Source organism: Larimichthys crocea, chromosome XIII (genome assembly GCF_000972845.2).
Source record: "Larimichthys crocea isolate SSNF chromosome XIII, L_crocea_2.0, whole genome shotgun sequence".
In the NCBI taxonomy this organism is placed as follows: Eukaryota; Metazoa; Chordata; class Actinopteri; family Sciaenidae; genus Larimichthys; species Larimichthys crocea.
In genome coordinates, this window is record NC_040023.1 from 27,607,459 (window position 1) to 27,619,101 (window position 11,643).

General features: G+C 44.6%; 1 protein-coding gene across 1 annotated transcript; it reads right to left on the minus strand.

Moving 5' to 3' along the window:
* Positions 1-417: 417 nt before the first annotated feature.
* LOC104936359 (E3 ubiquitin-protein ligase RNF19A) lies at positions 418-11,637 on the minus strand. The gene is made up of 9 exons (XM_027286864.1): positions 10,741-11,637; positions 5,627-5,835; positions 4,729-4,873; positions 4,154-4,316; positions 3,007-3,121; positions 2,519-2,680; positions 1,975-2,188; positions 1,742-1,885; positions 418-1,623 (listed from the first exon to the last, which is right to left on the minus strand). The coding sequence occupies exons 1-9, from the start codon at positions 11,511-11,513 to the stop codon at positions 825-827; spliced, it is 2,724 nt and encodes a 907-aa protein (XP_027142665.1). The 5' UTR covers positions 11,514-11,637; the 3' UTR covers positions 418-824.
* Positions 11,638-11,643: the final 6 nt, after the last annotated feature.

The following is an 11,643-nucleotide window of genomic DNA, read 5'->3' on the forward strand; positions in this document are numbered from 1 at the left end:
AACCAGGCCTGGGTTTCCAGACTCATCTTAGCTCTAAAAACAAAAAACACACAGAGAAATAATGTAAAAGGTTTCTCAGTTGTGTCATATCAGTGCTAAAATGATTCAGGATGTTGAGCCCAGGCCTCAGAATTATACATTAGAGGGTTCATTTCCAACAAAGACAAAAAAAAAAAAAAAAAAAAAAAAAAANAGACAAAAAAAAAAAAAAAAGAAAAAAAAAAGCTAATAATAAATACAGAGCAGAACACAACAAAGGTTCCTCTGTTACTAATACATTTGGCAAAAAATAAAAAAAGAGGAAATAGTGAATCATATTGCCTGGTCCCTGTTTGGAGTTCACTTCTGGAAAGCAGTAACATTAAGATTCCTGCATGGTGTTGCATCCGTGTTGTGGAGCCAAAATCAAAGACTAGCGAAACTGGCACAGTGGTTTTATTTTGAACCTACACAGATCAATGAGACAGCGACCGAATACACGTGGGCTGCCTCTGTTACAAGTGGTGAGTGAGTGAACTGTCAGCAGTCTGCGGGTCGCACAGGGAGAAACACCAGCATTCACAACCTTAACATTTCTTACATGGCTGCACTTTGGAAACCTCTTAATACTCTTAACACAAACCCTCTGACAGTCAGTGACACACAGATCTCTGTTTTACTCAAAGGTTGCTTTTATGGAGGACATTAATCCCAAAATAACACATCCCCTTTACAAGGGAAGAACAGAAAATGCAGGTTAAACTGTAAGCTATGGTTGTTAGTTTAGTGGAGGAAAAGATGTTAAATAAAAACAGCGTCTGTGCAGCACTTAAGGTATTGAGATTTTATATGTCAGTCTGTATACAGGAGTTCTTGGGCTGCTGCTGGGTTTGGGTTGGGTGCTGTGGTTGTTGGTGGTTGTTGTTGGTTTCTTTTAGCAGCTCTCTGGTGTTGCTTTGAGAGTCCAGCTCAGCGGGGCACACCAGGTTGACGTTCTCCTCTGTGATGAAGCAGAGAGGGGAGAGCTCTGCACCGTGGCCCAGGGAGGAGGTGGTGGAGGTGGGGGAGTGGGGTGTGATCACAGCTCCATGTCCCTGGGAGGAAGATGAGGAAGCGGGGCAGGTCTCCAGGCGGTCGTTCTCCACCTCGGGTAGGGGGCTGACAGTGGCGAAGCGCGTGTGGTAGTCGCCTCCGCTGGAGCCGTGGCTACAGGACGTCTTCATGCTTTCCAGGTCGGAGCAGCTGAACTCAGAGAAGTGGCTGGAGTGGGAGTCGGCCACTGATGGCAGGCTGCCGCTCAGCGAGGGAGAGTCGAACTCGGAGGAGTTGGTGCTGCGCTGCTCCAGCAGCTGAGCGTCCATGTCCTCTCTTGTCTCGTTGATCTTGGTGCCTCCTCCGCCTTTCTTACGCAGCTTTCCTTTGCTCTTTTTGCCCCCAGAGCTGGAGGAGGAGGAGCAGGACGCCTCTTTGGCCCACTTAGTGGAGGTCCCTTTGCCTTCTGAGGAGGTGCAACCGTTGGAGGGGCAGGTCCAGCCGCAGCGGCCAACATGGCTGCCGTCATCTACGCTGCTGCTGCCGCTGTGGTGCCGTAGTTTGCCGGGTTTGGATTCAATGTCAACCTGGACCTCCATACTGTTCCCATCTCTGGAACGTGGGAGGAAGATAGACGCGTGAGACAAAGTACCACAGTGCTGATCATTTCTAAGAAGACAAACAATGCCAGTGCACGGACTTATCCAGACAAAAGGTAAACAGTGCTCACCTGTCGAGGGGCATGTAGGCGTTAAGAATGGATCCAGCCATTGCTTTGGTGCTAGCGTTGTCACTTATTGTACCCAGGCTGACAGTGCCAGACTCACCGCTCAGACTGCAGCGCTCCTTCTGCACATCGGCCTGCACCTCCAGCCTGACAACACGTGAGGAGAGGTGGATGTAGACACTGCACCAACATTTATATTTAATTTAATTTCATGGGATGTGTTGCTGTTTCAGTACCTGTTTAAGTAATTGACCATGGCACTGCCAGAGAGGCTGCCGGTGATGCTGGCTCCAGCCAGGGCCATGGTGGACGCCGTTTCACTCAGGTTGTCCCTGATGGCTCCCAGGCGGTCCATGTGGCTGCCACTGGCACTCAGGCTGCCTGTCATCCCCCCAACACTGCCTTCACCTATACTGGGGTTGTTCCTGGTGTCTGCCACAGATGTAGTATCTATAGAGAAGATACAATAGTGAAATAACAGTTCATATATAAAATGTAATCTCTTGCAGGAACAAAAAGCAGTGCTGTGTTTGTTTGATAAAAATAAAAATATGTGTGTCTAAGAAGCAGTGGGCTTCTAGTCTCACAGAAGAAGCACATTCTTTCAGTGAAAGAAAAGATGCCAAAGAACACTTGACATCAGCAGCAGATTTCATCAGGCCTTGGCGGTGTATCAGTCAGCAAAAGGCAAATTGTGCCGTTTTCTTACTTTGGCAAAAAAACATGCAGGATAACTTTTGGGGTGTCAGTGTAATGGAGGGTGGGGGCACTGGAGCTTACCGGTGGCAGCTGCCCCACTGCCGACATTCATGTCATTCTCGTCGTCAAACTCAATACGGACTCCTTTGCCATTCCCAGCTGAAACGCCACAACCTCCACTACGGCACAGTGAGATGGGCACCACACCATAGACGTAAGCTAGCATGATGGGAACTCCAATGCCTGTGGGGTCAAAGAGACACAGAGAGACCATGGGCATGTCAGACCAAGGCAGTGAAAAAAAAAGAAAAAAGAAGAAAGAGTGCAGACCTCACCTCCTTCAACTTTACCATCTTTATGTAACAGCTCATGAGAAATCTAATTCACTTTAAAAACAAACTTTTGCACAATATGAACCAAGATTAAACAAAAGAAATTCCTGAAGTCAGCAAAGTCAACCGAGGATATGTCAATAAAGATCTGCAGGCATGCAGAGAGCTAAAGCAGAGGCGCACACACATACACAGAAAGAGGAGGAGGACGTAGGAGAGGTTGGAGGAAAGACTGACCGACAGTGACTGCAGCCACCACTGGAGACACGATGACAGAGAGAGTCACTCCACCAGCGATCACCAGGTTCCTCTTGTGGTTGGAGATATCTTTGCCTTCGTAGCGGTTATGGATCTGACAGAGAGAAGAGGAGCATTGAGTCACAGTGAGGGAGAGGAAACTTCAGTTCTCACAATGAGCATCAAAACTAGGACTGTGACCATAACGATTATATTCATTCTCAGACTAAAGAAAAAGTGAATATTCACATTTGAGAAGGTTAAATGAAAGAACAACTAATCGATTAATTGGCTAATCGTTGCAGCTCATTCTTCTTTTCTCACAGAGACTGCTTGTTCATTACATTCCTATAACCTTTCTGCTTTGTTAGTACAAGTACAAGTAGTACAAGTACAGCTAATGTGACACATGACACATGACCATGATGCCAGTAAACAGCCACAGCCTTGGTGTAGTGAGTCACCGGGCTGAAGATTTAACATGAAGACTGAACAGCTACAGCTACATCCACCCAGTGTGTGTGTGTGTGTGTGTGTGTTTGTGTGTAGAACGCAGGTGATTCATGCTCAGATGTTTCACATGTCATGTGATCACTCCTGAATGTGGTCTGGTTTTGTCGGGGGAAGAAAAGTTTGTTGGCTCTGGCCTCTTCTTGGCAGCCGCGAGAGGGGAATTCTGGAGAGTCTGAATACTTTCATTTCGCTGTAATGTGAAATTCTTATTGGACAGGCAGAGACTGATGAGGGGTACTAAGTAAGACAAGGGTGTGTGATAAGGGTGTGAACACAGACACAAAAGCACACAGCACAGGTTACTGACAAAACTGAGAAAAATACATGACCTGCGTGTTTAACAACATAACTAGTTAGTTACTGATTGATGCAGGGCTTGGTTCTGATCTTCAGCATATTTATTTCCACAACTGATAACTGTGATATGAATAGTTATATAACTAGGGCTATTTTTACAACTGAACAGATAACACTTTAGAGTTGTGCTTTGTGGAAAAGAAGAGCAATTATTCAAACCCTGAATGAGAATGAATGAATGAAACCTTGTGCCTCCATAATAACATTGGAACAGAGAGATCCTAATAAGTCAAGGTTGTGCCTCATTCATGCAGTAAAAAACTTCAATAAGCCTCACCTTCCTTCCCACATAGACAGGGATGCCAATGATCATGGCTGGGATAGCTATGCCGGCGATGAGCGCAATTCCGACAGGGGCACCCACGAGTGTTCCCAGTTGCCAAAGAATCTTCTTCTTCCTGCTCCATGGCTTCTTTCCCCAGAAAGTACAGCCTGACGGACTGAGAGAGAAGTAGAGGAGAAAGGAAAAAAATGCAGAAAAACTTAGCTATACTTTCACATTTTTTTATTCATACGGTTGTTACTGCTAGCTACAAAAATACTATATTTTAAATTTAGGTTGGAAACTTCCAGCGGTAGAACAACCACTTGCTGGATGAGTTCCCTGACTCAAAACATAACTTGTATCAGCCCACCACACCAGCATGTGATTGACTTTAAACATTTTCACAACAGTAAGTAGAACTGTCTCCACTGGCCTGAGCTGGGTTTGAATCACGACCACAGTGATGATGGGCATGATGAGGACATCCAAACAGTGATTTGTTTGAATATTAAATGCTGCCACTTTACATGATGTCCAGCTTAACTGCGTGTGTGTGAAGGTCTATGTATGCATGCTGATGTACTGACCTCAGGTAGTGCAGGTCTGAGATCTCCTTCATGCAGAGCCAGCAGAACTCACAGCCACAGACGGCGCAGGTCATGTGGTTACAGCTGCCGTCGTTCATCTTGATGATGTAAGCAGCACAGCGCGGACATGGCTTAATGTCATCAGCTGAAAAGACAGAATGATAATTTCATAATTTTACTATGTGTAATTTAGTTTCGTTTACGTACTACTGACAGCTTGGGCACGGGTGAGCAGTTAACCATCAAGGAGTGAATATGACAAGTGAGAGTACATTCACCATCCATTAACAAACTGAGCATCAAGCTTCTTACAGAAACTTTCAATCTTATCTCATCTAAATTTAGGGTAACTTTTGGATTTTTTTAAACTACAGAAACATGTGTCCTAATATGATTTAGGATCTTATCCAAGGGTAGGAATTTAGCTCTAACAAAACTATGCTAAAGGAAGAATTTTCTGAATGATGATTCAAAATACATGCCAAAAATGGCAGCACTACTGTCATCACTTCTTCATAGCAATGACCGTGAAGATGAGGAACAACATGACAGAGAAATATTATGATTGAAAGGATACTCAAACCGTATAATAATAAAGTTTCCTTGGCCATGTTTTTATAGAAATATATCAACAGCTATGATGATTTATATTGAATTTGATCATCTGCAGTCATCAAAACGTCCCCCCCAAAAAAAGTTGGATCTCCTCAAACATGATTAATGCCTCAGACACGTCAAAGCTAAAACTGAACAGCTAGCTAGATAAGAACAAGGGGGAAAAAACGGCTTAGTTAGTTGTTGTGTGTGTGCTAGGAGTGATCTGACAGAGATGTACAAGATAACTGGAGAAAAAAAAAGCTAATCAGTCTTTGTGTGTACGTGTGTTGAGTGAGACAACCTGCAGCTCCACTCTCTTGGCTGTAGCTGAGCGAGGATGAACGGACTGTCCTCAGACGCAGGCTCTGGGCTCTCTGTTGACGTGCTGCGTCACAGGTCTGGTTAGGATGCCACAGCTGCTTACAGTGGTAACAGAACTCTGTACCGCAGCCCTCCCTGCCACAAGTGATCTTAGGACAGCTGGCACAACCGAAGGCAATCACTGCATACCTGAAAGAAGACAGACATCACATATAATTAGAAAAAGATTTGCATAATGAGTCCTGTCTAAATGTGCCACGGTCACATGAAAAACACTGGGATGGTTTTCATGTATTATAATAATTTAACCACAGTGAAGTGAAGTTTCTGGACAATAAACATTATTATAAAGATATAAAACACCATGTTTCTATTACATATGCAGGGCCCCAAAAATCCAGTATTGGACTTTCCAGTAAAATATAAATGTGTGTAATAAATGTAATAAATAGTATGTTGTATCTATAACCGTGTAAGATGGCCCATGATGGACCTTTGTTTTCTCTGATGGAGAAACATCCTTAAATGATCGACAAGGTGGCAAGAAAAGACATTTTAAATGAAGGCCTAACACATTAAGAAACACCTTTTTTCTAAAAAGACTGATCTTACAAGAAAAAATATATTATAAATCCTATTTTTACCACAAGTGGGGAAGGGTGCTATTTCAAATAGCAAAGAGACTGCTGTCCAGCTGGTAAATGTCATGACGAATGTGATGTTGATCTGGACGGGGACAGAGACTGGAGCAGGATCTACAGCTGTCTCCAGTCTGCCAGGCTCCCCCAGTAGCTGCATCTTCTGCAGTTGCATATTTATGTTGACAGTACATCACAAATCCAAACAGTGATTTGGATGCTTTCAGCACAATGCAGGAGGCAAAAGCAGTGAGCGCTGACAATGACGATGTTCAAAAATAAGAGATGTTCATCTGTTCAATGATGACAGCCGGAGAATACTGGCTAGCCAATTTCCAGAGGGAAACCCTAGAGTGTGTGACGTAGGTGTATCTGATTGTAGCAGGAGCCTCCCAGCCCCTCTGTGACTGACCCCAAGATTAAGTTTCAATCACAAAGCCATGGGGACCCTGGGAGACTTCCTCCGCTGTGGATCAGTTTACTCTGCTGAGGACTGTGTCTAGAATGCAGACAGACAGTGAGGAATCGCAAAGACATGTCAGTCTTATTTAAAATCACTTTCTGTAAACCACAGGCACTAAACACTCCACAGACAGGGGATTGGAGCGATATTAGGAAAAAATAGAAGACCATGGCTTCAGTGCTGTGGTGTGTGTGTTTATTATTACACCAGATCATCTTAGATCACAGCAGTTTCTGTAAAACCACTTTTAAAAAAATCCCACATGTATCACGCCAATAACTTTAACATCAGTGTCCTCTTCTATAAGTACATATCTTTCCTTCCAGAGAATGCAGCCAAACATGTTTATATTAGACTACAGCAGTGACACAGATAAGTCAATAAACAACTACATAACCAATGATAACACTGTTCTATTTAATAAATCTTAGATTAATACAGCTGCTGTGGGGTATTTTGAGAAAGTCTAAATAGCAATACATCAATAAATGCTGATAATATAAGGCTTTTGCTTTTGCCCTGTCCCATGATTCACTTGGCTGGATGGATGGGAACCTCTCTAATCCATGTACAAGGTGCATTTCTGGGCCAAATTAGAGCAGACTGAAGCTCTTGTTTCCAGGAGGACATCATGGGTCTAAACGTGCCTTCTGTGCATGTCCCAAAACTTCTCTGAAACAATGCACGTAACAAACTCAGTCATAAACTGTGTGATGTTGGCCGAAGCCTCTGAGCTTCAGGAAAGAGGAACGGGTGAGCGGAAAGGACAGAGCACAGCAAAAAACTGCAGAGAAATCTAAAAAGGATTAAATAGAAGAACACTACTTTTCTTTGAGCCACTCTGGAGTGAGAAAATAAAATCGAGCCTCTCAGCATTACACACACATTTGCTGAAGGAAAATCTGTTCTAAAGATAATTACAAACAGCTAAACAGTGCAGTGATAAAGTTCCAGTGAAATGGAAAGCTATTACAGTGCTATTTTCTTCCTCATTTGTTACATGTTTCCTGTAAAAAAAACAGGCACACAGGGAGGAACTCAACTTTTCTTGATTGGGGTTTTCCAGTAGTCAATAGTGCTGAGTGTGCGTTACATGCCGACCACTATGCACTGCAGGTAGTGCTATGATCTAATGTCAGCGTCTACCTTCCAGTGAACACGGCTGGACCTGAGACCCGAAATCTGCAAAACCAATGGTGGCCAGTTTGGCAGAGAATACAGTAGTCTACAGAGGAGGTTTGGCTCCTGGCATCCCGGAGCTGAGTTGCTGCATGGCTGACCGAGCTAACAACAGTTTGCGGTTCACTACATAGCAATCTGCCCATCAGGAAAGTCCATAAATCAGATATAGTTAAAGCTGAGCAGCCAGAGGACAACAAAGGGAAAACCAACAGATATATTCTGAAGTTATAAAGTTGTGCTTTTGTAAAGTAATCAGTGAGGCGGGATGAGTCATCACCAACTTTTTATGCCATTGCTGGGCCAGGTACTGGAGCACAGGTGACATATAGACACTGATTTTGACTTCATGGGGAGTTTAAGGTAACAGCCAGCTGAACACACACATACATTCTGACCTGTGTGTGAGCAAGTGGCTATGTGATCTGTTTACAGACTGACAATATGTCTGATAAGTTTGATCAATTGCTACCGTAAAGTTTCAAATTAAATTTGCTTGTAAGAAAAGAATACACTGTGGTCTGTGTCAATAACTGCTGCCACAATTAATTCAACACTCTATTTGGCAATATGCCACTGATCAGGGTGAATGAGTGGCAAAGGAGAACACAACATAAAAGTTTTAGCCAAGAGTCAACCAAAATGCTTAAATGAAGGTTAGGTCCTGCTGCTGTCTAGCTCCAAGCAGAGCAACAAAGTTGATCCAGTGCAAACAACATTGTTTTATTCTGCAGCTATGTCAACTTCTCTCAGAGCACAATAAAACACGTCATGCCTCGTACATTTTTCCCCTCGACGTGTATTGGCTACTATTCTGGTCAAGGTCACAAAACAGGACATCCCACAAAACAAAACAAAACATCCAGCTGCCCAGGTATTCAAGGTTACTATAGCTTGAGAATGAGGTACAAACAGTACTTTGAGATAGTCTAATGGGAGGGAGGGCCTTATAGCCACCTGACCTCAAACAATTCCTGGAAGAAAAGGAAATGGCTGTGAGAGTCAGAGTAAGCAAAGAGGGGGAGTTTTTAAACATTACAGAAACTGCTTCATTAAGATAGTGACTGTCCCAAATGGATTAATCTTCTCAGGCAGCAGTGTGGACAGTGCCTGCATCCGTGCAGCTTCATTCCTGGTTTAGGGCTGTTGCTAGGGTTGGATCGATGTTCAAATAGAATAAACGGATAATTTAAAATAATACCAAGTTTACCAGGTCAAGCGAGCAGATCAGCACAAGGCTTTTAACTTTTGCCGTTACTGACTGTACTTAGCTGGCTGCTTCTTGTCTCTTTGTGATTTGACCCAACAGCTCCTAATGACAAATGCAGTTTGCACAAAATTAGATCGGTTTGAGCTTGTACACTAGCCCAGATCAGCCCCCGTAGTTGTTTCCATATTACTGTGAGCCTGACAGAGAGAACAACAGGTCAATAAATGTAAAGCCTGGACTCCTCCTTACTTTTAGTTATAAAAAGAAAGCATTTAGGGCAGTTTAAGACATTTATTCAACTTCATATTAAATCAGGTGCTGATTTGATTTGTCAGAGTCACCATTTGATCCTGCAGGGACTCTACAAAGACAGTGTAGTGACAGCGTGGGGGGACTGGGTGGAAGTAAGCCAACAAGCCATCACTCAGGAAGGTGATTAGACAGCACAACTGGATTACTGTTAGTGGTGCATGCAGTGAGTTCGACAGAGAGAACTGCAACAAATACAGAAAGACAGGTAGGGAAGGAGACATACAGCTGGTACAAACAAGAGATGGGCAGGCAGAGACAGGTAGGTGGACCGTGGGTCTTCATGTATGCATGTGCGTTATGTTATTAGACTGTAACAGATCAAGCATTGTGTCAGAAGAGTCAGATATCCTGTTAAATATTTGCTTCTTCTTCCCAGTCCTTCAAAAAGTTTTTCTAAATAATTATTTCATGATTTGCTTCAAACAGGCAGATGTTCAGTGCAGATACAAACTAAATGATGTCGTAGTGGGGGCTTACTAGGGTGTTGTTTAGCTCAGTCGGTAGAGTAGCCGAATGGGGTGTCTGACATCATTATGTGAAGGATCCCTATCGAGATCTCTTTGTTAAAGAGTCGTTTAACCAGAAACAGCAGTTATATCGCTGTGCTCAAAGCCACTGGAAGTAATTGACATTTTACCTCATAACGATGAAACTTCAAACTCAACAGAAACAAAATAAAACTCACCAAAACCCTTGGTTAGTTTTTCTGCTATTCCAACAATCACCAACTCTGGTTTGGTCGAAATAAACTCTTAATTCTCTTAAGTTACATGTAAAAATGTTCAGGTACACACGGTTTCTGTTTTAACTCACTCAGAGAACACACAAATGTTCAGGTTTACTACCACTGGATGTTCTGTGGATGTTATGTATAAAAAGTTATAAACATTTTCATTTGCTCAGTAGCAACAGGAAAGCATACTGCAGTCATGTTGTAATTACCATTTGAAACAAATGCTGGCAGTGCAAGGTGCAGAACATACTTCAGATGAAAAACTTTGGGTGTGTAAGCTTATGGCCTGGAAAAAACTAATACATGTTTACAGCCAATGTTGCCACTCAGGCTTGCTTCAGATTCTCACCGTATTGCAGCAAAAAAATTCCCCTGCGACTCAAAAAGCATGTTCTCCATAGACCACCATTATAAAAGTGTTGACATGACACACATGCTGGAAAACACTATCTATAGAGAAAACCCTAACTTATCATTTGTCAGTCATTTATATGACAGGATGAGTGTAAGCTACATCAGAGTATGTCATTGTGACGGTGTATTTAAATTCACTTCTTACCCACAGTCCGGTGCAGGGCACCAGCGGCAGTCAGGGTCAGCCACAAGCCACCTCCTCAGCATGAACTCCTCGTATTTGTCCATGAGCGCCCGGTCACCCAGGATCATGCGGATGTCGTGCGGGTTAAAGCGCTCGGAGCACTCAGGGCAGCTGATGTTGACACGTGACTCTGAGATCTCAATGCGCAGGTACTGGCGCAGGCAATCGATGCAGGAGCGGTGGTGACAGGTCATGATGTCAGGGAAGCTCTCCCTGGAGTGGCGCAGAAGGCACAGCGGGCACTCCAGTAGCTCAGTCCCCACCCCGGCCCCCACCTTGGAGGAGGAGGAGGAGGTAGAGGAAGAAGGCCCTGAGGCAGATGAGGTGGAGGCGGCAGCGGCAGCGGCAGCGGCAGCGGCAGCAGCAGCAGCAGCGGTGGCAGCAGCAGCAGCAGCAGCAGCAGCAGCAGAGGCAGCTCCGGTCCCAGCCACAGAGTAGAAGGCAGAGTTCTTGTCGTTACACATCTCAGAGTGGATGCTCTCGATGCTGGCGATGCCATCCACCCCTCCGAGCCCTCCGGGTCCAGAGTGCTGGAGCTCTCGCGACCTCTGGCGCCCTGATTTAGCCTCCCGACCTCGCCTTCTGAAAAGAGCGGCGAGGGAGAGGCGTCTCTTCTTGGGGGCCTTTTTTACAGAGGGCAGAGAGATGGAGGAAGCGGTGGACTGCAGGTCCCGATCGGAGCCCATCACTCCACCGATGCCACCACCCAACTGCTGGTGCTTCTGCAGGCTCATCTCTCCGGAGGGAGGGGAGGGGTGTGCCAGCGGGGAGCCAGGGCTGGGTAGCCTGTCCCTCACATGTGCAGGGAGGTCTGGGAGAGGGATGGGGCTGGGAGAAGGGGTAAGGTGGTGGATGGGGGAAGGG

Bases quoted from the DNA above. Each gene is read 5' to 3' on its own strand.
- LOC104936359 (XM_027286864.1), bottom strand. From the start codon at position 11,513: ATGAGCCTGCAGAAGCACCAGCAGTTGGGTGGTGGCATCGGTGGAGTG. The intron at 4,317-4,728 runs GTCAGTACATCA...CTTCTCTCTCAG, and splicing joins TCAGACCTGCACTACCTGAG to TCCGTCAGGCTGTACTTTCT. The intron at 2,681-3,006 runs GTCAGTCTTTCC...TTGACCCCACAG, and splicing joins GGTGGCTGCAGTCACTGTCG to GCATTGGAGTTCCCATCATG.